This window comes from Sminthopsis crassicaudata, chromosome 2 (assembly GCF_048593235.1).
Source record: "Sminthopsis crassicaudata isolate SCR6 chromosome 2, ASM4859323v1, whole genome shotgun sequence".
NCBI lineage: Eukaryota > Metazoa > Chordata > Mammalia > Dasyuromorphia > Dasyuridae > Sminthopsis > Sminthopsis crassicaudata.
In genome coordinates this window covers 89735514-89762264 of record NC_133618.1, presented here as the reverse complement: position 1 = coordinate 89762264, position 26751 = coordinate 89735514, and the positions used below count along the sequence as shown (strand labels likewise).

The window sequence follows — 26751 nt, the reverse complement described above, 5'->3', positions numbered from 1 at the left end:
GGAAGCTTCGGGCCCTGTTACAGGTTGGCATTTTTCACTCTCTCAGGGGGCAGGGCCCAACTTCTCTTCCACCCCATAGCAATCAGCCCCAAAATTAGCTCCCTTCTCTGGGGTGAGAATGTTCTCTGGCTGCTGTACAAACATCTCCAAAGCCCAAAACCGACATGAGTTTTCTAACAAGATGCTGAAATCTATTTTCTGACAGTAACTTTCTTCTGACTGTTGGAGGCAATGGATGGTTCAGGCAACTCCTACTTTCAATATGTATTTTTTATTAATGTTTTGACCAAAAACAACCTGGGAAACAAAAGTCTAATTCCTCTAACAAACACTTACAGAAGGCCCCACACTTCACACTAAGCTGTCACCTGGTGGCTCCTTCCGTTCATTCTCTACAACCTCTCACAGGAGGCTCTGTAAAAGTGTCCCACTAATTTCTGGCGTGCCTGCCCACTTCAGACACAGAAGCAGACATTTAAAATTAGAAAGGGCCTCAGGAGGCACCCATGACTTCCAACTACTTTTAAAGAGGGGTCAAAGGTCAAACAGACTGAGGTGGAACCTTCTAGTTCCAAGGTCAACCCAGTATCTAATCTCAGGAAAGTAAGGAACATGGGTGAAATGGTTTTGTACACAAGTAGTAAACGGCAGCATTTCATCTCTCACGTCCCTGTCGGGTCAGTACTTCCTCTCCCTCCTCCTCGGCCCAAGAGTCCTGGGACGTAAAGCAGCCTCCGAACCCAAGCCTTCCTGGCCGAGTGGGGGTCTCCGCTTACAGCCTTAAAAAGCCACGAGCACTGGGAGCCGCAGTCCCTAACTAGAGTCCAAGAAGCCTCCGGCCCCGGCATGCTACAAAACAAACACCTTCTCTTCAAAAGAGGAATGTTTTGGAAAGCAGTAGCGGACTTGGTTAAGGAGAAGGGAGAGGCAGAAGTGCCCGGCCCAAGCGCACAGGGCTCACAGGGCGGGCGGGCGCCGTGGCTGCACAGCGGGCTAAGTGGGGGAGCCCCGGAAATTCTCCTAACTGCCCGTGCTAACAGCTCGGGGCCGCCGGAGTAAAAGTGCAGGTGGGAACAAGCCTGTCCGGCCGGTTAGGAAAGCCTCTTTCCCTCTGGGGTCCTCGGTTCCCTTATCGGTAAAATCACCGCCGGCGCGGGGCCAGAGAGCTCGGCCGGGCCTCTCTCGCACCTGCGCCGGGCTCGTTCTCCGGCCCGCGGGTGACCCCGGAGCCTCCTTCTCCCACAGCCTACATCTGCGCCCCCACTTCACTCACAAGGCTTTTCAGCGCGTGCCCCGGGGCGTGGAGGGGCTTTGGGGACTGTATTCTGAGTGACATACAGGCCCAACAAGGCAAGCACAAGTGGGTGCGGAGAACTGCGCTGACCGGAGGCTCCAGCGGGAACGGGAACTCCCGCCGACACCGGAGGGGCAGAGCGCCTGTCCCGCAGGCGGTGGTGCGTGAGAACCGGCGTCCGCCCTGCGCCCCCACAGACCGCAGACGGGCCGAGAAAGGCAACGGAGGGTCTCTCGGGTAGGAGAAGCCCACAGCGGAGGGGAATCGCTTCTTCCCTCCCCCCCCAGCGGCTGTTCTCAGCCCAGGGCCCGAATGCACTGGCCGCACAGTCACTTTCCCCAGGAGAGCAGCCCCTTCCGAGCACCGTTTCTAAGGGCCGGGGGTGGGGTGGGGGGTGGGGGGTGGGGCGCGCTGCAGAGACTGACTAGAGTGCCCAATTTCTCATTTCCAGCAGGTTTTCCAAAAGCATCTAACAGACACTGCGCGGTGCGGCTCCTCTTTCCACCTCCAGCTCTCGCCGCTTCAGTTTCCCTCCATCTGCCCCACCCTCCCCACCTTCCTCTTCCGCAAGCCCCCGCCCCCTTCTCCTCACCCCAGGAGGAAGCGGGCGGAGGAAAGACTAGATTCAAATGGGTAACGCCACTACTACGCGGAGCAGAGGTTCCCCCCCCCCCGCCCCCAGCGGACGGAGAGCCACGTTAGGGACTCGCCAAGCTGCGCCTAAGAAAGATACCCCCCCCCCCCGTTTTAAACAGACCCTAGTCCCTGCGGTGGGGCGCCGACCTCCCCCGGACTCCTCCTGAGGAGCCCGCGCTGCCCGCCGCCCCCACCGGCTGCTCAGGGCTCTCGGACCTCCCGGGAGGGCTCAAAGTTTGTAGACCGCAGGCGAGGTTCCCAAGGGGCGCTCCGGGGAAGCGGGACCCTCGCGCGCCCCCCCAACTTTCCTGGGAGACAGCAAAGGTGCACGCTTTACAAGCAAGTGCTAGGGGGAGGGGTGATGGAGCTGAGCGCTCGGGGGGAAGGTGGGAGAGGAGGGGGAGTGGTCCGGGGTGGCTAGGAGCCTGGGAGGGGACCGCGCTCCGAGGAACCCTCGGACAGGTGACGTTCCCGGGGACTCAGAGCAAGTGCAGACCGCCGGCCGGAAGGGCTTTCAGGCTCGCTCAAGGGTTCAGAAGGGGAAAGGAGCCTCGCGATTCCAGGCAAGTGCAGGGGCTGAAGGAGCCGCGCTCCCGGACTCCTGCAGGCGGGAGAGGCAGGTTTTCCCGGGAGCCGAGTGCGGAAGGCACGGGGCGGGGGGAGGGGAGGTCACTCAAAGTTTTCAAACAGGAGACTCACAAGTTACAAGCAGTGCCAGGGGTCGGGAAGGCGCGGCGGCCCCGGAGCCAGTTCGAACGCGCTAAGAGTAGGGTCCCGCGTGGGGCGCGGGCGCGACGGCGAGCCCAGGAACCCCGACTCACCGATGTCCTGCTTGGCAAGGGTGACGCTCCGGCCGCCGGCCCGCCGGCCGCCGCTGCCAGTGACCGGGATGCTCTGCAGCTGGAAGACGAGGTTGGGCACGCGCTCCCACTGGCCCTCGGCGCGGCAGCGCTCCAGCTCGCTCTCCAGCTTCAGGTGGGTGCTGTGTGTGCCCTTCGTAACCATTTTCGAGAGGAGGAGGGTGTCATCGGTGGAGCGGAAGGGAAATGTAGCCCCGGCCGGGGCCGACGGCCGGGCTGCGGCCCCGTTGCAAGGGCCTGCGGCGGGGGGGTCTGTTGGGGCGTTGGGGGGTGCGGCAGTGGCAGGAGCGGCGCTGCCAGAGGGGGGAGGCGAGGTAGGAGCAGGCTGCCCGTGGCCGCCGCCGCCACCACCGCCGCCGCCGCTGCTGCTGCCCGCAGGGCGGCACTCCGAGCCGGGTAGGGGCTGGGGCTCCGCGGCGAGGCCGGCGGCAGGCGCCTCCTCCGCAGCAGCAGCGCGTCCCGCTGCTGCCTCCGCCTCTGCTGCAGGAGCTGCCACAGCCCGGGCCTCGGCCTCTGCCTTTTCCAGCTGCGGCGCCACCCCCGGGCTCGGCTCCACCCCGGCGGGGGCGTGCCCCGGGCATGGCGTAGGAATCTCACTGGCCTCCAGCGGTGAAAGAGGGGCCAGCTGCGCCGCGTGCGCTCCCGGGCCCGCCGACCCGCGCTCCACGCCGAAGCGCTCACCTTAATGCCGGCCCGCTGCCCAGCGCCTCGTGATCACCCCGTCCCGTCCCATCTGGGTGCTCCGGCCCTCCCCGGGGGGGGCTTTGAGGGGACCCCCGCCCACCACGCGGCTTTGTGTGGTGTGCCCCCCCGGGGCACGTCACAAATCCGGGGAGAGGCTCCCCTCGCCCGCCACGAGGCGCTCCGAAAGTGGAGGCCGCCCCGCGGAGCGCGCGCCCCGGCCTCGGCCTTCGGCGCTCTGGCCCGGCGCGCCCTTCCGTCTCCCAGGAAGGCGGAAACGGCCCCGCCGGGGTCAAGTTCCGAACCCCTGAGGGTGCGACGGCGGGTCCGCGAGCCGGCTGGGGGAGGCCCCGCCCACATCGGGGGCCTCCGCGTTCTAAACAGTCTGCCTTTCCCAGCCCGGCCGGCCTCCATCTCTCCCATAACGCGCTCCGGCGCTCCTCCGGCCCGCAGCGAGCTCTATTAACCGGGCCCGCCCCGGGGTCACTCCGTGCGGGCGGGGCGGGAGAGCGGGGAGCCGCCTGATGCCTTCTGTGCACGCATGTGCCCCTTGATGTGCTGTAATATACATGAAGACGCGCTTCTCTACAGAAACTTGTACCTAAATGTAAAGGTGAACCTGCGGATACCTGGGTAGAGAGATGTGTGTACAAGCAATGTACATGATGTATACAGACCCACACCTGTATGTATGTAAAATGTCCGCACGCACACCTGGGCGTAGACGGATGCATAGATGTGTGGCAATGTAATCTACATGCATGTGTGTAAACAGAAACACACATGTCCATGCAGATGCACGGGTGTGTGCACAGATATGGCAATGTGCACCCAGACTTATGTTTACTGATATACACACGTATATAAAGACATCCTTAGAGATACACGGAAGTAGGGATATACATATGGTGATGTCATCTAGATGTATGTGAGCAGATACACTTTATATAAAGATGCTCATCTAGATATGTACGTGTGGACATGTGTCTATATGACAGTGTACAGATATATACATACATAGAAAGATGTCCATGTTGATATATGGATGAAGACATATGTATGGTATGTACAGCCAGCTATATCTTTATAGATATATACCTATATATATGCAGATGTTCATATAGATATATGGGCGCATATATGGCATGTACATCTAAATAGTGTGTACCGATATGGGCTTATATGTACAGAAAGCTGTGGCTCTGGGTATGGACAGGGCTAGGCTGGAATCAGGGAGACTCCTCTTCTTTAGTTCAAATAGCCTTTGGACAGGTGTTAGCTGTGAACCGGGCAAGTCACAACCCTGCCTGCCTCAATTTCCTCATCTGTAAAATGAGCTGGAGAAGGAAAACCCAAGCTCGACCAGTATATGTCAAGAAAACCCTAAAAAGGGCCATAAAGAATCAGACAGGACTCAACATATTACCACATATATATATTCATATACATACACATGAATATATTTCTGTAAAGTTTATATGTGTAAATAAGCGTATATGAAAATACATATAAAACTCTGAAGAAGTATATGCGAAGGCACACATATAGGTATGTATATGTAAAGATATATGTACCCATATGTGTTTACACACATGCATACATATATAATGCCTATATACATATGACTTGATGTTTCTCCCTCCCCACTTCACCCTTAGCACAATGCCACACATATCTACATACATACATATAGTAGACACTTAATAAATGCTAATTGACTTCTCATCTCTTAATGTGGGTTTCTCCAAACATGTCATTGACCCTCTTCTCCATTCTCTCCATTCCCTTTCCTTTGGTAATCTCATGGGCTTTTACAGCTCCAGTCCTAGGAAGAAAACTCCAGTAGGTAGTTCCCTCAACTTCTCCTCTGCATCTGTCTGAGAGTGAGGGGAGATCTAGATGTTAATTTTGTCTCTGCTTAATACCCTCATCATAGGGTTGTCCAAGAGACTCAAGTGCAATAATTTACGTGAAATACTTTGCAAACTTAGAAGTGTTGTAGGAATATCTGTCACCCTCTGTTGGAGTCCCATTGTCACCAATCCTTTCTGAAATGTGGGGCTTCCAACTGAACATATGTTAAAACCTGGCACTTTCACCTCCATCATTCTGGATATCATGCTACTATTAATTCTGTTTAAATTGGCATTGACTAATTATTTTGGCAACCATTTCTAACTGTTGAATTATACTGAACTACCTACCACTACCACTGGCGGGTTCTTTTGACATGAACTGTTAATCTTGTCTCTCTTATATTGTACCTGTTCAATTAATAAGCACTTTTTAATTGAATCCAAAATCTAGTCACTTAGGTAAAATCATGAAATAAAAATTTTAAAAATCTCCAAAATTTCATTTGGTGTTATACTTAGCACCCAAAGTCACTGGGTCACTGGGGGAAATTTTTCCTAGTCTCTATTTCCCAAATGGCTATATGCAAAGTGGTGGTAACAGGTAAGGACTGTGATGAAGGCAGAAAGTATAAAAAGTGGAACTACTGGAACATAAAGATAATAAAGGTGAGGAGGACCCAGTCACACAGTAGCTCTTGAAGAAGGGAGCATCATATTGATTAAGTTTGTAATATGCAATGAGTTTGTACCAGTGTTGTTGAACTCAGGTGTCCAATCAGTCAATAAATAAACCAAGTATCTACTATGTGTCAGGCACTGTGGTAAGCCATGGGAATTCAAAAAGAGGTAAAAGTCCCTGACCTCATGGAAGTTTACAATCCAAAAGAGAAGACAACCTACAAACAAAGCAAGCTATATACATGATAAAAAGGAAATAATAAACACTGGGAAAGACTTCCTGTAAAAGGGATTTTAGCTGGAATTTAAAGGGAGGTTAGTGTTTAGCACAGAGGAGGGAGAGTATTCCAGGCGCAAGGAATACCAGAGAGAATGGAGTGTTTTGTTTGTGGAACATTAGGGAGGTCAGTGTCACTGGACTAAAGAGTTCACAGCACGGAGTAAAGTGTGAAAAGAGTGGAAAGGTTGGAGGGGTCCGAATAATGAAAGACATTGAATGTCAAACATCGTTTTGTCCAGGCCTGATGGATCTAGAGCCAGCAAAGTGTGTGTGTATAAATAAATCTGCTGAAACCAGACCAAGGATTCCTCTTCACCTAATCTCTCAACCCTAATCCCCAGGGAGGTAAAAAGTCCTCATCCCATGCAAGAATGTTTCAGGGATAGAATACTTGGCAATATTTTTATATTTAAAATTTAAATTTTAAAAACTTATTTCACTACTTTTATTCCCATTTTCCACTTTGCTAGTCTCAGTTACTCTGGTTATTTGCTTTAAAAGTGTGCCTGGTCTGGAACATAATACACATTTGAACTGTATGATAATGATAAGTGGTATTTTTAAAGCATTCAAGTTTTGCAAAGATTTTTCCATGTGTTTTCTCATATGATCTTCACAACAAGCCTGGGAAGTAGATATTATTATTCCCATTTTATAGATGAGGAAAATGAAGCTAAGAAGACTCAGATTTCTTGCCCAGAGTCCCATGGCTAAATGTTTAAAGAAAGATTATCAATTTAGATCTTCCTAACTCCTAACTTCCTAACTGTACTAAAAGTACAGCCTTTGTTCAGTGAGCCACAAAACATCCCATATTGCACCTGGAGGTAGTGAGGGATTCTAGAGTTAAGAAGTCACATTAGGAGTCACATTACAGGTACATTTATCCCTAGTAAGTTTTGTTTTATTAGATTCAGCTGGCTGTTCCATCTTTTTGAATTTTGACTCTGAGGGATATTAGCCATCTCTTCCAGCTCTAAATCACCTACAAATTTTAGCTGGAATGTAAAGGAAGGAAGAAATAGAAAAAGCCACCAGTGTTTAGAGGGTACCAATTGTGCCCTTATCCAAGTCACTGATAAAAATGGAGCAGCACTGTTTTAAGGATACTTTACCTTCTTCCAGGTTGACATTGGGCCAGATTATTGGATGATAGTCTAATGACCGTCATCCAGTCTGTGAAGCACTATCTTGTCCATAAGGATGCTGTGACTTCTGTCAGATTCTGCCAAATGCCTTGCTGCAATCCATGTGTATGGAAATCTATGGTATTTACCATGAGCTGAATCATTCTTGATGAACTTATATCTTGATTAGCAGTATTCACTGTTTCCCCTTTTCAGTGTTATTCAATTGTCTGATTCTTTGTGACCCCATTTGGGGTTTTCTTGGTAAACACACTGGACTATTTTGCTATTTCCTTCTCTAGCTCATCTTACCAGATGAGGAAACTGAGGCAAACAGGGTTTGCCCAGGGTCACCCAGCTAATAAGTGTCTGAGGTTGGATTTGAACTCAGGTTGTTATCACTCCAGGTCCAGTGCTCTAGCTATAGTACCACTTAACTAGGTCCTAGTTAAGCACCTAGTAGGTGCTTAGTAAATGCTAGTTTATAACTCACTACCTTCAGACACTTTTCTTCCTTCAAGGCTTTCTTCAAAACTTAGCTCAAGTCCCCTCTTCTACAAGAGGTTATTTCCCTCACCCAGCCAGGCCCTTCCCTTTTAAGATTATCTCCCATAATGCAAATATATTTTCTCTTACAAACATGATTCACTATATATTGTCTCTCCCATCAGAGTGTGAGCCTCTTGGGAGAAGGGACTACTTTTGATTTTTCTTTGTATCTCTAGCCCTGAACCCAGTGATAAGCGGGCTGGAGGGGAGAGAAGGGTGAGACTTGAAGCAGAGATACAGTAAATAGGAAATAGCCTATTTGTGAGGTGCTAAGGACTAGCTGAACTAGGCTGCATGACTGGAGAAAAGGAGCTGAATGAGGGAACTGTGAGAGAGGAATTTTTGTGTTAAAATAGAGATAGAAATAAACCAGACACCATTTGATTGTGGAATCACTAAACAAATTATAGTACATAAATAGAATATTTCTGTGCTAGAAAAATGGATAAATATGGAAAAACTTTTATAAAATAATGCAAAGTGAAATGAGGAAAACCAGTTCATCTTTTTTTTTTTTTTTTTTTTTTTTTTTTTTAAGTGGATCAATTATATCACAGGGCAATGTCTTAAATTTTTTCAAGAATTGGATGTAGACAGCATTGTACAATTCATCAATCTAACTTTCTCTTCCTGAATCATTAAAGTCCAATGGACTTAGCAAAAGCTAAGATTATTAGTGAAGGCCGAGGATGCAGTAGATGACCTTAGGATCTTCAATACCTGAGCAAGCTCTAACTCTCCATAGTGCTTGCTTGTTTAAAAAAATTATTCTCATCCATCCTTCAGGTTGAGAAAGACTGCACATAATTCAGGCAAATATCCCCTTAACTCAAAAATCAGTAAAATGATACAGAAAATAACTATAACAATGTCAATGAAAAGAATAACATCAGTAATAGAATAATCAAACTGGTTTCTGCAAAAATTAAAATGACCAAGTTTGGCTTTAAAGAAGGTAAAACCTCCCTTCCTTTTTTTTATAGGGGACCATGGATGTAGGACCCTTTTTTGATATGTTGTTTAGTTTTATAAAATTTCTTTTTCTTGTCTTCTTCCCTTCTTATATTATTATAAAGGATAGCTCTCTGGGAAAGGGTGGAGGCAAAAAAATATAAGATATTAACAGAATTTTTAAAAAGAAAGAGAAAAAGGAAGGAAGGGAGGGAAGAAAGGAAAAAAGGAAGGAAAGAATAGAAAAAGCCATCCGATTTGGCCATTAACATAACACTAATGACTTTGGAAAGAACACTATTTATTACACTTCCTGAAATTCTATCAATTAGAGATTCATTTAAGTTAACTAAAATAGGCTTCAAAAATATATTTCCATATTATGCCTAAGGATGTCCCTGTGTCCAGGACAGAAGGAAGAAACTCTCTTCTTTCTCCTACTTTCTCTGTGACAGCGTCTTGCTTCCAGGTAGAAGAGCTCAAGTTAGAATTATTAGCATTATAGTTCAATTATATTTTTTGTCAGCATGTCTTCTATGGGCTAACCGAATTACTTCCTATAAAACTTGTTTCTCTGGCATTCCAAATTCCAGATGCTGAAATGTCTACAAAAATACAGCAAACAACCCATTCTTAAGTTAAGAACTGAGCCACTTCTACTTTCATAATATTATCCAAACATTGGGCAATGAAATGTGGTAGAAATATTACATCATCAAGGAAATTTGTAGAAGAAATGGAACAGAATATGCAAGTCTTGAGTACTTCCTGGTTCTGTTGTAGATTTTTATTTTTGAAATGGGTCTCAGAGCTTTTCCTGGCATCTCACATTCTGCACTTAGAGGGAAAAAAGGCAAGAGCATAACAAAATATATTCATGTTGGAATTAATTTGCTCACTCATCGGTTTGACCTTTGCACAGTCTACTGTGAGTCTTTGTCAGTGTTGTCTATCTAGATGGTGAAGATATTTAAAAGAAAAACATTGCACTTAATTAGTAGCAGCCTTCCTTTCCCCATACAAGTGTTCAAGATTCTGGAATTTTTTCCTAGGACCTTTCTTTCAATTCCTCATTTATCCTCTGAAATCCTTTGAAACCTGAAATCACAAGGTATTCTGTGAGGTAGGTGCTGTTTTTATCCCCATTGTACAGATGAGAAAACCAAAGTAAGCATATTATGTCACTTGCCCAAGGTCACATAGCTATTAAGTGTCTGAAGCTGGATTTGCATTCAGTTTTCTGACTCCAGCTTCAGCTGTCTCCATCCTATGTTTGAGGAGCCTGAACTGGACTGATTCCTCCCATTTTCTTATGCTGTCTGTCCATAAGCTCTCTTATTCCTGACTGTGACAATACAGACGCATTAGCCCCTGAATAGAATATGCCACACAGAAGTGAGTTGGATGCTCTCGCATAAATAAATCCTTGTATCTTGGTCTGAAGGTCACAATTACAGAAAACATCATGTACAGCAGTTATCCAGGTGGGTGTTTTCCATCACTGTAGTCAATCACAGATAGGTAAAGTTCACCTTTAAAGCTAGCATGGAGCCATTTCAATTATGCCTAGGGAGAGAGAAATATTCAAAATAAAAGCAAATAGTACCCTGAAGGACACTGCATTGGGAGCCAGAAATGAGTGACTAATTTATAGGGCTCTTTCCCTTTCAAATATTAACTCTCAGTTTCTTTCTGTTTTTTTGGAAATGGTGATCATAACATGCTAGGATTCAAGGCTAGAAGGAACATTAGGGAACTTAGCACAATCCTCTCATTTATTCAGATGAAATTAAGTCTGAGAGGGGAAAGCAGTTATAGGAGAAATACTAACAGCCCAAAGCTAATATTGTTTATTTCTACCCCTAATACTTTTCTTTAAAAGACAGGACCCCATGTAATTTTAAATGGCTTCTTTTCTTAGTGTGAGAAGTGGACCCTAAGATTGACACTGTTCACTTTGCTCCAGTGCCTTATAGAGAACTTAAGCAAGGAAAAGGATTGAACAAATTCTCTGGTAAATCTGGGTAGCTAACTAACTAGATGGGAATGATGAGTTTGCAAGAAATGTAATGTTAAAAAGTTTCACATTAAAATGAACATAGACACTTAACACGTCCTACCTTGTGTGACCCTGGGCAAGTCACTTAACCCCAGCCTCAGAAAAAGAGAAGAAAATAATAATAAACATAGAAAATTACATTTTCTTGTCACTGAGAAATATTATTTATTTATTTAAAGCAAGAGGTATTTTTTTTAATCCTTTTCTGTGATAGGATGCCTTTGGCAGTCTGGTGAAAACCCATGTAACCCTTCTTAGAACAATGTTTTTAAATGCATTAAATGTACATGATTTTATACATATATATTTTTTGAAATATAGTATATTAATATACAAAATTACATAACATATTGCATTATATAATATACATAAATATACTGAAATACAGCATATTTTTAAAAAGCAAGTAGTTCTCAAGTTAATAAATTTTTGCTTAAATATATAGTTTATAATAACTTTATAATAATATATAACATATATAATAACTTTATAATAAAGTTTATAATAACTTTATAAAGGAATGAATTTTATATAAACCCGATAATCCACCCTCTTCAGAGTCACTAATTTGGAAAAGACCTTCCAGTTCAATGCTCATTTTATATATGAGGACATTAAGGTCCAGAAAGATAAAAATGTGTGTAACCACAGGAAATCAATGAGCCTGGAAAGCTGAGGTCAGCTCTTCTGACTCAGTTCAGTGTTTCCTTTAATTTTTAAAAAATAAATTTTAGTATGATTTTTATACTCATTTTACATGTAATTATTTATAAATTTTAATATAATTTTATGCATTTTAATTTATTTCATTTTATCTGCTTATTCTTTTGGCCTTTAGATCCAACGTACTCATTTAACACAACCATCTTTCAAGGCCCAGTGCATATTCCCCTTAAATTATGAAGGTTTTTCCTAGGATTTCAGTCTACAACCACTCCTGTCTCTGAATACCTATTGTTTCTATTGTCTATGCATCAGTTTCTTAAACTGTGGGTCTCAACCCTATATGATATCTCATAATTGAATGTGACATCATGAAATTATAATTTATTATCAATAAATATTTGATTTTCATATATACCTATTTTATAACTTGTCTACCCAGGATCACATACAAATTTCTTAGGTGAAAAAGAATCACCAGTATAAAAAGTTTTAAAAGCCCTGGTCTATACCACTCATTCCAGTCCTTTATCATATGGTATCTTAGTTCTTCACTGGTTTGTGAGCAGAAGTCTCTTTTCAACAAAACTCTAAGAGATTTTACTTTGATGAGGACTGAACTGGCCAGTGATTCCTTCTCACTGGTAGGTAGGTTCACTGAGGAAAACAGTACTTCTATGCAGGGGAGTGAGGAAAGGACAGAAAAGTATTAATGTGCAATCATGTGGGATGCTGCTACTGGTAGAGAGGATGACATGATTCCCTGGTCACTGGCAGAACTGTCAAAACCAGTCATTCAGGGAATTAAGTTACCCAAAGTGCAGCAACCCTTCCTCCTCCCCCATGTACTAGCATAGTGCTAGGGAACATCTGATGCTCAATAAATATTTGTTAATTGATTGAATTGAATGATAATATTTTTCAACTAGTACACATTAATGGAAAGGTCACTGAGTGGTCAAAATGTGCTGGGTGGGCTCCAACATTTAAATGTACAAAGGCAGGGTCTCTGCCTCAGGAAACTTGTCATGCTGAGGAAGGCATTCTGTGGTGATTAATTTGATTTATTGTTAATAATTCTATGTTAATTATTTTCTTATTAAGCAACATGGATAGTATTTATCTACACAGATCTCTTCCAAGGATCTCCATAGACACATTTTTACAAGGGAAACTTAATGTATCTTTTCTACAAGGAAAGGTAGGTTGTCCTTATTCATTCAACAAGCATGTTTAGATAAAGATCTCTGCCATTTTGAATTAACATCTCATTGGGGTTTGGGTCAGAAATGCTGAAAGTTATCATACATAATGTATTCATCAAAGAGTTGCAAAATAAAGTGCTGTGTAAGATCTGAAGAGGGACAGGTTTTAGTTTGATGGGAGGGGAAGGAGACTTCAACAAGTAGGTGATACATAAATTGGGCTTTAAAGAATGACTTCAATGTTGTAAAAACATTGAATATGTCAGAGAAATGAGGGAAGGCTGAACTAAAGGTGATGAAGCAATAAGAAAGTTTATAGAATGAATATAATATTGTAAATGGAAAGAATAATAAAGTGAAGCCTGATATGGTGTAATTATGTTTTATTTTTTATGCTGAACTGAACAAATTAAATGAGCATTTCAATATACATTTATAAGAGAAAAAGAATTATGCATAAAACTGAATCTCTTTTAAATACAGCTTGCTTTCCCTCTAAGTATACAGTAAATTCAACACATAAGACAATCAAGTGTTGCAATGGATAGAGTCCTGGGCTTGGAGATGGGAAGACTCATTTTCTCCAAGTTCAAATCTAGTCTCAGACACTTACTTCTTGTGTGACTGTTTGCCTCAGTTTCCTCATCTGTCACACTTCCTCAAAAAAGAAAAAAACTTAATCGACCCTAAAAATAAATACAATCTAACAAAAGAATTGCCTACACTGACTATTTCCAAAAATTTATGTCTCCTTTTAATGCTTTCTCAGGAGGTGGGTAGCTTGCTTCATCATAGGTTATCTGGAATCCTAGTTAATCATTAAATCTTTCAAAGTTGTTTTTCTTTTCAATTTTGTTGTTATTGTATAAATTGTTCCTTTGGTTCTCTTTGTTGTACTCTACTTGAGTTCAAACACGTCTCTCCAAATTCTCTGACACTTCCCCTTTTATCATTTTGTATATATTCATATTCTATAAACTGATGGAGGCTCCTTAATTTTCTATTCTTTGCTATTACAAAAAGAGCTGCTGTAAATATATTTGTACATAAAATACTTTCTCTTTCTACTTATTCTTTGATTTTTGGGGGGGATATAAGCCATGTAATAACACTGAGTTAAAGGGTAGCCCAATTTAGTGATTTTTTATTATTATTCCAAATTGTTTTCCAGAATGGCTGGACCAGCTCACCGCTACACCAATAATGCATTAGTGTCTATATTCTCCAACACTGTCATTTTCATTTTTTTTTGTCCCATTTGCCATTATGATGCTTACTTGTATACTTTACCCATCTACCGGGAAATTACCCATTGGTTACATGTATTTGTGTATATGTGTGTGTGTGTGTGTGTGTATATATATATATATAAAATATGTATATGTATGTATATGTGTATGTGTGTATATATATATGTGTGTGTGTGTGTATATATATATATATATATATATATATATATATAACCAAACAAGAGACAGTTTTTTAATTTCATTTTTGTGCCCCTTTGAAAAATAAGATTTCTTTGTAGCTAGAATACAAACGCACGTGATACCATACTTCAAATGATCCATAATTTGATCGGTATGAGCACTCCAAAAAAAAAAAAATAGCAAGCTCTGCCTACCTGTATTCTTTATTAGGATTTGTTTTTTGTTTCTTGGGGGATTTTTTGTCAGAAAAATTTACCAGCAGGTGTGCAGCCTCACTTCTCTGAACTTAGCTTGGTTGGTCTATGGATGACACATATACACACAAAGTTCATGACTTTCCAGTTTGGTGGGGACCAATTGGATCATAAGACTGGTAAAATTACTTTCAACAACCTAGAACCACTTCTGTAACATTGTGTGGGCGTTGTAGACTTTAATGGAAGATATATGATACCATACAGGCATAAATAAGCCCTAAGAAACAAATTTGCACAAATAAAACTTTCTCTTACGGCTCATGTGAAAATGCTGCACAAGGACTGTGTGATGCCCCTGGTTTATAGCTGCATTTTAGATATTAAAAATATAGTAAATCCACAAAAATCCAGTACGACCTTTACAGTGATAGTCTTCATAATTATTCTTTTGTTGTCTTAAAAAGTGAAATAAAACATCAGCATTTTAAACTTGATTTAAAGGCGATTTATCTAATTATGAAGCCTTCCTAGCAGAGTAGAACTTAATCAGATATTTTCTATACTAGTGGTTAAAAAAAAAAAAGTAACCCATTCAGATATTCCTTCTTTCTCCCTCTCAGGAATAGATCTTCTCTTATTCCTAGTCTTCTCAGGAGTATTGTAAGTAATTTTGAGAACAATAAACATCACCCATTCTTTGCTTGGAAAAGCTTATATATAAAAGGCAGAGAACCAATCTGCCTGTATCTTGAATAGCCTACTTCAGTAGCATGGCATCAGCCCAGTTTGGATCTCACTGCTGTCTAGCTTTGGCTCTGCCAATATGTGACTTTGAGCAAGACCTAGATCCTTGGGAGTCTCAATAAAGGGATTGGACTAAACTCTTAGAAAATAACTTATTTGCTCAAAAGTCATTTTTAAAACAATATTGCTATTATATATAATATTCTCTTGGTTCTATTCATTTTGCTTTTTATTTCATGCAACTCTGTTTTTCTAAAATCACTGAGCTCATCATTAGTAGTCTATCAATCATTTAACACCACTTATTCAGTCATTCCCCAAATGACAGGCATCTCTGAACTTTTTGGTTCTTTGACACTACACAGAGAACAATTATAAACATTTTAGAATATATAGGTTCTTTTTTCCTTAATCATTTTGAAATAGACCAAGTAATGGTATTGCTGTGTGTAATATAGGTAGTTTACTCTGTGGTTGTAATGGTTACATTATTTTACAATTCCACAAACAATAGTATCCCAGTTTTTCCATATCTTCTCCAACATTTGTCCCAGTCCCTATCATTTTAGCTAATCTGATAGATGTAAAATATACCTTAAGGTTGTTTTAATCTGCAATTCTCTAATCAATAATGATTTAGAACATTTTGCATATGACTATAAATTGTTTAGATTTCTTCATTGAAAACTTTCTGTTTATGTCCTTTGGCCATTTATCAACTCATATTCTTGTAGATTTGACAAAGTTCTAATTATAACTTTCAAGTAATACAATAATTTCTACATTTAGAAGTTCTGGAAGGTTCTTTCCCTCAATAGTATTTTATTTTTCCAAATACATGTAAAAAGTTTTCAGCATTCATTTTTATAAGACTTTGTGTTCCAAATTTTTTCTTCCTTTCTGTCTTCCACTTCAAAGTAGGTTAAACAAACAATACAGGTAAAATCCTTGTAAACATATTTCCACATTTGTCATGTTGTGTAAGAAAAATCAGACCAAAAGAAAAAAGAGAAAAAAAAAGCAAACAAAAGGAAAATACTATGCTTCCATCCTCAGTCTTTATAGTTCTCTCTCTGAATGTGGAAGGCATTTTCCATGTTAAATCTATTGAAATAAAGTGAATTTTCATTATTTCCTTCATTATAGTATGAAGGGTTTTTCTTTTTTTTAATCCTATCATGTTCTTTTGGGCCACCTATGATCCTTAGGTTATCTCTATGCATTTTTTTCTTTGAGATCTGTATATTTTGCTTTTTTATTAAGCATATTTTAACATTCTAATTTTTTGCTTTTCTTCTAGAGTGTCTTTCAGGTCTGTGTATTTGCTTTCCTAATTGATTGTTCTTCCTTTTGTTTCCTTGGTGAAGTTTGCCATTACAAATTCAAGTTTTTCCTCTTCTGCTTATTTTTGCTGTTCAGAACATACATTCTGTTCTCATAATTCTCATTTCTCTTTTACATCACATAGCAACAGTATGTAATTAATGATTACATGCTCTCCTGAACTTTCACAGAATCTTGTCTCATTAAATGAATCATTTTCTTTCATTTTGCAGCATTCATTCATAGATGTCTGAACTTGTTTACTACATCTGGAAGCCATAATTCCTTCTATTGTCCTATTTTTCTGTTAATTTATCTGTTTGGTTTCATGTCTTTGAGATATCTTCTCCCTGGGATCTTTGGTATTTTCAATTTCCCCTATTTCCCCCACCTTATTTTTTTAATTGCACTCCTTTGTAGTTTCTTTGGGAACTGGATCTTAAAGCATCCCAGTCTCCTCCCTTACTGGGCAATTTACCAGCTTAGGTCTCTTCTCCAGCCAACTTTTGGTGGTCAGATCTGGCAATGGCTGAACCCTGCTTTTCCTTCAGTGCTACTAGAGTGCTTCATGCAGTTTCCTTTCTTGGGGAGCTGTTCCACTCCCTCTGTTCCTTGATTCTTAGTCCTGACACTGGTCGTTCAGAGCCCATTTTCCCCAACACCAGCCACTAGCAGTTCAGAGCTTTGCAGGTAAGGGATTACATCCCCTAGCAGGCTTTTGCTTCTGGAGAACTGTGTCAAGGCCTGAGGAAAATTCCATAGCCTGCAGCCAGGGGCTCTATGACCCTAGAAATGGGAGAGAAGAACCACGGTATTGATGTAAACTCTGTTCTCCGGATCTTTGGGGGGTGGACTTAGATTGGAAAACCTTAATCACAACCCCTCCAGACCTTTGGGAGTGGCCCCACCCTGTTCCTAGGGGAAACTCCCATAATAATCTCCACCTACAATTTAATTGGAGATCTTGGCCTGGGGTATAATTACCACCCATTATTGATTAGTCCTTCAAATTTATCTGGAGATTGCTCCCTAACCCCGGGCTGTAGAAACCAATATAATCAAAGGCAGTGTAACCTATCTTTGTTAATTTCCTATTAGGATTCGGCCCACTGGGAAGTGGTTTCTCAGTGTAAACCCATCTTTGCCAAAAACTCACCTTTGCTAAATTCCTTTTAGAACTAGCCCTTTGGGAAATTGTTTCCCAGTGTAAGAAACCCATTTTTGCCAAAAACCTTGCTTGTAGATCGGGGCTACTAATTCTTTCACAAAAACCTGCAACACTGGCTCCCGGGCACTCCATTGCTGTTAAGTTATCTCTCACCCCTCAATTTTTTTTTTTTTAAATTAAAGCTTTTTATTTACAAAACATATGGAAGGGTAATTTTTCAACATTGACCTTTGCAAAGGCTTCTGTTCCAAATTATCTCCTCCTCCCCTAGATGGCAAGCAGTCCAATATGTTAAATGTTAAAATATCTTAAATACAATATATATACACATATTTATACAGTTATCTTGCTGCACAAGAAAAATCGGATCAAGAAGGAAGAAAAGAAAAACTGAGAAAGAAAACAAAATGCAAGCAAATAACAACAGAGAGAGTGCGAATACTATGTTGTGAACCACACTCAGTTCCCACGGTCCTCTCTCTGTCAACCCTTCATTTCTCACACCTCAACAGTATGAGGCTGAGTTTTGATGTAGTTTTACCTCATGTCCTTGAGTCTACTAATACAGCTTTTCTGCTGGTCGCTTAGGCGGTTGGGAAGGAGTGATGAATATCTTCAATCGGCGAACATCAACTCTTGGGTCTGAAATTTTTCTTTTTTTAATCTTTTGCTTTCTTGGCAGCCCAAGGGAATAGCTGGATTTGTTTTATCTTTTATCACATACTTTCTTTTCTAGGGAGATTTGAGAAGTCATAGGGATTGTAGGAAATGTCAAGTATAGCATCCTGTAGCTCATGTCTTATAATTTCCTTTAAATCAATCTTAGCCCTTTTTACAAAGGAGGCTCCTCTGCCTCCCTCCTATTGAAGCCCCACAAACACAGTCGCTGATGTCCCTTCTGCTGTAGTTACTATTAGAATCATGTTGTGTATTTTGAGAAAGGTTTATCAGCTCTTTTTATTAACTGTTGCAGTATTCTTCATCATATCCAGCAAAGTATAGTTACTTATTACCCTTATGGATAAGTAAATCAAGGCTCAGGGTAGGGTAATGAAAAACTATATTCAACTAACCCATTAAGAAGATATTTCTTTAAAAATTGATTAAGAAGCAACTCAAAATTTGTTAAAATTGAATTAATCTTTAGAAAGCATTCTTTCAGATCTGGGGCCTTTCTTCTTTCTTCCCAAATTAAGTTAAAAAAAAAAAAGAGAGAAATTGGGTGATGATTTTGGTTCTGTTTTCTCTAAATACTTATGGCAAGTACTGTTGAGACTTATGAACCAGAAAGAAAAATAAGATTTCCAGTAGCTACTAACTGGATAAATGATGACAATAAAAATATGTCAAAACCTACCTTTAAGTCTTCACTTTTGGCTGGTAACTCTCATGGCCTAGTAGGACTGAAAGAGGTAATTTCATCCATACATCTCATTTTATGAATGAGATCCAGAAATGTCACATGATTTTGCTAAGACTACAAGCAAAACATTGGCAGAGTCTGCACTGGGATCCAGTTGGAATCCTGCATTGGGGTTTGTCTTTTGCTTTTGCTCAAGTGTCTTAAGTGTGTTGAATAGTAATAATCACTTGTATCTGATGTAAATGGAGATTTTTTTGGGAAAATGATGTAAATTGTGTCCTCTTTAATCTTTGGGGGGGGCCAGATGTAAACTATGTTCCCTTTGGTGGGACTTTCAAACTGGGGGGGGGGGGAAAGCACACCTTTCCCAGACAACACCCTTAAATTAAGTAGTCTTATTCAATTGGAAATCTTGGTCAGGGGCGTAATCACCACCCTCTACTGAATTGGAGATTAGTCCCTTGAACTGCATCTTAAGTCAGGGGCCTGGAAAAATCCTGAAAAAGCCTCAGAAAGCTAAATAAAAGGCAACTCTGAACCCCTGAATCTTTGCAGAAATCCTAATAGAATTTCATCCACTGGTGAAGATATTTTCTTCTTAGTATTAACCCACCTTGGCCAAATTCCTAATTAGGAGCTATTTGCTCACTGGATTTAGCCCACTGATGAAGATATTTTCTTCTCGGTGTAAACCCATCTCTATAAAAGTCCTGACAGGAAGGACCTTGCCCACTAAGAAGGCTGTCTTCCTAGCAAGCTGTCTTTTGAGTGTAAATAAATTCCCTTTTGCCACACAGACTTCAGGTTTGTGAATTTTTGGCAAGGGACCTGTGGCACCGACCAGAGGGGATCTCTTACCCCTAATTCTTGCACCTCATCATATCTATTTAATACTCTAGTTTGTAAAGTACTTAACTCCCAACACCCTTATCAGATAGAATCATTCAAGTTATCTCACCTCTGAGAGAGAGAGAAAAAGCTATCTAGATAACAAAATTAACTAAATCAGGCTTGCTATTTTTTCCCATACTAGGGTACCTGATGGGTTTGTTAGGCCTTGAGTCCTTCACTGGCTTAGCTTAAGGCCAGTGACTGACAGCATAGTTCTATTTAGCCCCTTCATATGAGATATGGAATAATTCTTTTGAAGATATAGTAAGAATAAAGTATAAACATTCCACACACATACATATACACCTTCCCTCAGGAGCATACTCTCTCTCATACCCTTTTTTTCTCTGAGGGGAATAGGTTCAAATTTATTTCTGGACCAGAGACAATTATTTCACAGGTGACATGGCTGCCATACAAGTCCTTTTCTCAGCTATTACTAGGCTAGGGTCCTAAAGATTACTCTCTGCTCCTCAGTGTTGATTCTGTGCTGGCTTATAGTCAGGACGATGGAATATAGGGTTGCTGAAGGAAGCTCCACTGCCTTCAGAACTGTGCAAACCCAAAGTCTGGAATGGTGAGATGAGTCTGCTGAAGCTTTTAAACTCATGAGGTAATCCTTCCGTTGAGAGTGCTGAAACAACATGACAAATGGCCAGTTGGCCCTTTTGAATGTCTTAACAGCCAACGAAAGAATCTCTTTTTCCACACACAGTTAGCCAATCAGAAAGAATATCTACAAATGCTTCAGCATCTTTCTCTCTTCATGGCATCATCAATTTTCCAAGAAGCAATTCACCACCAGCATCCTTCATAGGAAGAGACACTATCTTCTCCCTAGCATCCTCCATGTGGAGAGGTACCATCTTCCTCCTGGCATCCTCTACATGGAGAGATACTACCCTGCACATGAAGACAATATCTAAGGCACTTTGCTCATGTGCCAAATCTCCATTATCCTGACATAAGTTGCTTTAAACAATTTATATACATATAGTTTATATAATGTAGTTAATTTCATATATATATATATATATATATATATATATAAAATGTATATATAATTTATATATATATATATATATATGTATATTGGATTTGTTAGTAAAAACTATAATTTCCTTGAATTGTCTGGTAGAATGTGATTCTTTTAACAACAAAGAATAAGTCAAAGTATCCCAAGATTGAATTAAGTAGAGGGTTTTTGTTTTTTTTTCCCATTCTTTGTATTTGCAGTACCTAGCACAGGGCCTGGATGGCATACAGTTAAGTTGACCCTGACAGGGATTCAAACTTAGGTCTTCTTTAGTGTATACTTTATACACTTTTCCACAGCTCAGTGATATTGTCCTGAGTGGCAGAGAAAAAAAAGTTCTTTAGATAGCCATAAGAGCAGAGAGAGAGAATGCTGGACTTAAGTGAGCAAGATCTTGGTTAGAATTATATCTCAGATATTTGCTACCTATGTGATCCCAGGAAATCCATGAACCTCTTTTAGCCTCAGCCTTCTCCTATCAGCTCAGATTCCTCATATCCTTATTTGTAAAATAATGAGGGATGATAATAGAAATTATCTCCCAGGTTCATGGTGAGAATCAAATAAATAATATTTGCATAGTGTTTTGCAACCCTCAGAGTCTGATATTAATACTGCTATTATTGTTACTTTTTTCCAATATGTCCCTTCTTGTCTCATTATTTAGTCCAGCTGTCTCTTCTTATATTGTTGTTTAGTCTGACTCTTCAGTACCTCATTTTCAGTTTGTTTAGTTTTTTTTTGGCAGAGATACAGATGTGGTTTGCCATTTTCTCCTCCAGCTCCTTTTATAAATGAGGAAACTAAGGCAAACAGGGTGAAATGACTTGCCCTGGTCACATAATTAGTGTCTGTTCTTAGCAAATCACAAACATCTGTCTTCTGTACCAAACTGAAAAGGGTAGTCCTCCTTCCTTACCACGTGCTGCTGCACTTAAGATATCCTATTTTCCAAGTCACTGCAGAAGAAAATAAAAGGAATTGTGAATATTATAGATTAAATATCCAGGAGACAAACCCTTTCCTTGGCCGTCCCCTACTTCTACCTATAATTCATGCCCTCCAACTGTCTCCTCACTTCCTCAATCTTTGCTCCCATCAGTATCTATAGAGGTTCCTATCATTATAGATGATTTTTCCTAGCCTCTCCCTGGAAACTAAGTGGCTCAGTGCCAGGTCTGAAGTCAGGAAGACTCCTCTTTATAAGTTCAAACTGCCTTCAGACACCAGCTATATGACTGTGGGCAAGTCATGAAAGCTTGTTTGCCTCAGTTTTTTCAGCTGTAAAATGGCAAACCACTCTAGAATCTTTGCCAAGAAAACTCCAAATGGAATCCCAAAGAGTCGGATGCATCTGAACAAAAACAACTATTCCTAAAACTTTATAAATAGACCCTTGTCTTTCTCCTGAGCTCCTGCTATACATCACCAATGTCTTACTGGATATTTCAATCTACGGACTTGGAGACACTCAAACGCAACATATCCACAACAGAATTTATTATCTTTCTTCCAAGTTTATCCCTCTTCCAGACTTCTCTAGGTGCTATCATTCTTTCAGGCTCCCATATTTGTGGCCTTGGCTCAATATTTGCCTCCACACTTTCCCTCACTCCATGTATCTAATCTAATCTTGCCATGTTTAACCTACATAATATATCTAGAAACTGAACTCTCCTCTCCATTCACATGGCCACAATCTTAAATCAACTAGATTATTGAAATAAACTTCTTTATTGGTCTTGCCTCAAACCTTGTTCCTGGACCAAAAAACAGCAAGGAATGTGATTTTCCTTAAACTCATATAACCAGCTCACTCAATAAGTCCAGTGGGTATTGGCTTTATGATAAAATACAAATTCCTTTATTTGTCTATTAAAGCTATTTGGTTGTTGATCTATTCTACAAGCCTCATTGAACATTACGGTCCCTTCCCACACTAAAGTCCAGCTCCACTAACCTTCTGTTCCTCCTCCCCACCACTCTTATCTTGTTTCCTTGCTTTTAAATGGCTATTCCTAATGCCTGAAATGGACTTCCTCCTGTTTACTCTGTAGAATCCTTTCCTATAAATCACAATTGAAACACCAGCTTCATGAAGCTGAATCACTTCTCCTCTCCACTCCAGCTGCTAGTGACTTCCCTTCCAAACTTCTAACTACCTTAGATTAATTCTCTTTATATTTAAATGTAAATATTTACTCATTTGGAGTAGAGATTTAGTCTTTATTTTCCTAGCATTTACCATAGCATTTGTCACATAGGAAATAATATATACTTAACATTGTCCATTTTATATGTGTGTGTACTTTATACAACTTTGCCCCATAGTATTGTTAAGTTGTGTGCTTGCAAGTGGTAAATTACCTTAGTATACTATAGATTCAAGCTATAATTAGGTCAGAGCAACTGGAGCTTTTCCTCATGGGACTGAATTTAAGAGGATCCTGAAAGCATCCTTGTTTATTTGGCAGACTATGAACCATGCACCATAGTTTGCTGATCCCTGTAGGACATAAGGTACAAAGTATCCTAGGTATCCTGGGTAGAGTCCCATTAACCAAAAGAAAGAGTTCATTTCAGCTGTTACCAAATCATACTTTTGTGTATTTTGCCTCAAACAAAAAAAGTCAATATTTCGGGGCACTTACATATTAGTTGACTGATTAACTGATGATCTCAATCTTCGTAGTAGAGTGGAAAGTATGAATCTGAGCAGAGGAAGTAGACATAATGAGATTAGAAGACATTAGAAAATCGATATGATGAATAAAAGGATTGCTCAACTGAAGTTGAAATGAATTTTCAAGTGAGCCAATTCTACACAGTTTATATAGACTTTGCTCCAACAACATCACAAAGCCAAATAAGACAATTTGTGCCTTCAAAAAACTATTTAGTAGGGAAAGACAGACATATGCAGCTTTTATTCAACCTGGGAAGGACATTAAAATTAATCTAGTTTACTACATTACTTATTTTACAAATAAGAATACTGAAGCCTGCACTGGGTACAGGTGGAAGTGATTTGCCCATGATTATGTAGGTTTTAAATTAAAAAAAATGAGATTCATACCCATATCATCCAGACTCCAGATCCAGTGCTTTAATGCAATAATACACTGTAGAAGTTATTGTCTATCCTTCATTTTCAAAGAGGACCAATGGGTTGGATTCAAGTAAGGCAGAGTTGTACAAAGTCAAAGTTGTTGGTCTCATTCTCTTTTCAGAGTCCTCAAAGTCCAGTGATAGGACAAAAGTCAAAACGACTAGTGATGGCCTGGGATGTCCGTGATGACCTGGGCATCTTTGGTGTCTGAACAAGTTCCAAGCTTCCTGGCCAAGTTCCTGTTTTACCTTCCTGGCTACTGGAACGAATTGTTCTCATCCACTCATTCTGCTGGGGGAAGTCTATACTGCAGAAGTTAATATGAAGGAGAAATTATTTTAGAGTGAGGAAGCCATGGAAGTCTTCCTGGAAGAAGTAAGATTGAAACAGGGCTTTGAAGGATGGGCATTGTGTGAGAGAGAGAGCAGACAGACAGACAAAGAGACAGACAGACAACAGACAGAGATAGAGACAGAAAGAATATGGAAATCCAGGCTGGAGAATCAGAATGGAGACAAGTAGACCTCAGGTGCTCCTCTTCCTTTTCCTCTGTAATCCGTACACTTCAAAGTTTATAGCAGCAATTTTTAGAGTAGCAGAGACTTGGAAACCAGGTTTCTCTAAAAACAAAGTGTGATATGTGAATGTAATAGCAGGATACTCTCCTATAAGAAAAAACAAATAGGATGAATATGGAAAAATGTAGAAAGATAAACTGATGCAGAGCCAAGAAAACATTATGGACAGTTTTATTACAACACTGTAAATGGAAAGAACCACCACCATGGAACAGCTGAAAATGAATGCTGCAAAATTACAAAGAAACAAGGTGCTGAGGAAAGATGTGAGAAGATACCTTCCCCAACGCCTTTACAGAGGTGGAGAAAGTGATTCAATGGTTTATGGAATATAAGTTCCCCCTGTGTTTATTGTATTCCCCCCCAAAAATTTTTATTTTGTATTCAGCTCTGAATTCTTTCCTTCTCTTTCCCCATCCTCCACCTGTCCAGAACTCAAGAAAAAGAAACACGTAGAATCACGCAAAACAAATTCTTGCATTAGCCACATCTCTCCCTGCCCAAAAAAGAGAAAATACGCTTCAAATTTCCCACTGAATCCATCACTGAATGAGATGAGGTAAGATCTTTCAAGAGAGTTTTGAAAATCGAGTAAGGCTTCATCTACTTCAGAGTTTGAGTAGGCCTGAAGGACTTTGAGGATTGAGTCAAGGGCATAATTGCGTTCCCCTCCCATGATATCATCTCCCTATTTCAGCCAAATATGGGCAACTATGTACTTATTGGTCAAGTTCAATTTCATGGGCAGATCTCTCTTTTAGAATGTAAGACTCTCAGCCAATGAGGATCAGGGTCAGTGGTGGGAGGGGGTGTTTTGCGTTAGGGATTAAAGGGGCTGTCCTGATTGTCTACTCAAAGGGTGGGACGCCCTTCTCCTGAGAATGTACAATAAACTTTGCTTTTCTCTAGAGCTCTCTCCAGCTTTTTTATTAAATGGTGTTCCCTCACCATTTCCGTACCACACAATCACTCTATCTGGATGTGGACAGTATAGTTCATTATGAGTTTTTGGAATTTTGGTTGCTCATTGTGTAGATCAGAATCTGGGTCTTTCAGAGCTGGTCATCAGTTCATATAAGTCTTCCTAGGTTTTTCTGAAACTATTCTCTTCATCATTTTTTACAGTACAATCATATGCCCCAATTGATAAACATCCCTTCACTTTCCAATTCTTTATCACCCTCCAAAAAACCCCAGTTATGAATATTTTGTATGTATGGGGCCTTTTCCTTTTTTCCTTTTTTTTTTAGGCTCTCTTTGGAGTATATGTAGGAGTATAGTTGAGTCAAAGGTATGCACAGTTTAATAGATTTGGGGGAGCATAGTTCTAATTTGCTTTCCAGAATAGTTGGACTGGTTCACAGTTGCACTAATAATGAATTCCATGACCTGTTTTGCCACAACCTCTGCAGAATTTATTATTTTTCTTTTTTTTTTTTTTTTTTGACAACCTGAAGGGTGTGAGGTGGTTCCTCTGAGTTTTTTTTTTTTTTTACATTAAAAATAAGTTTATTGTAACTAAACAACCTAAAACCTGACATATTTTAAAACATTCTTGGGGGGAAAAAAAAAAAGGAAGCCCCTGCCCCCACCCATCCCATCTTATCTCAGCTGATATTCAGGATGAACTAGTTCAGAATCGTGCTAACAACAGCAAAAAATTTGCTTTTATTTGGTTGAAAACAAAACTTTATGTTCTCCCCAAAAGAGACACTAATGGAGAAAATGGCCCATTTAAAGTTTTTTTTTTTCTGTTCTGCCTTTTCACTCCAAAAGGGAGCCCCCCGGAAAGCTAAAAAGTTCAGCATGAAACCGCAGAAGCTGAAGCGGGAAACTCAAGACTCGAAACGGAACGACTGTTTTTAAAATAAATGCAAGAAATAACGTCATGTACCTTTTAGTTTTCGGCATCTATTGGCCAAGTCCTTCTCCTTTATTATACATCACTCACTTTTACTTTAGCAATGTCTTTTCCCTCAGAGTCGTCTTAGTTATTCTCTAGTTATTCGCAATTTAGAGCATTTTTTATATGGCTATTGATAAAGTTGCATATGCTTTGATTATGTCCTAGAG

The 26751-nt window shown here is 40.7% G+C and overlaps 1 protein-coding gene and 2 long non-coding RNA genes across 3 annotated transcripts in view; 1 reads left to right on the top strand and 2 right to left on the bottom strand.

Annotated features, from left to right (window-relative positions):
* The window catches only part of TTC7A (tetratricopeptide repeat domain 7A), a 169166-nt gene extending 165724 nt beyond the window's left edge, over window positions 1–3442 (bottom strand). Inside the window, exon 1 of the mRNA XM_074286770.1 lies at window positions 2752–3442. Within this exon, the coding sequence (XP_074142871.1) occupies window positions 2752–2935 (184 nt within the window). The 5' untranslated portion in view covers window positions 2936–3442. The remainder of the gene's footprint in view (window positions 1–2751) is intronic.
* On the top strand, window positions 1904–25584 carry LOC141554651 (uncharacterized). Its single transcript, XR_012485913.1, has 3 exons — window positions 1904–2254; window positions 2621–2905; window positions 24222–25584. It is a non-coding gene; the product is annotated as an uncharacterized LOC141554651 (long non-coding RNA).
* LOC141554650 (uncharacterized) lies at window positions 24076–26737 on the bottom strand. The gene is made up of 2 exons (XR_012485912.1): window positions 26573–26737; window positions 24076–24407 (listed from the first exon to the last, which is right to left on the bottom strand). It is a non-coding gene; the product is annotated as an uncharacterized LOC141554650 (long non-coding RNA).
* Between the last annotated feature and the right edge of the window lie 14 nt (window positions 26738–26751).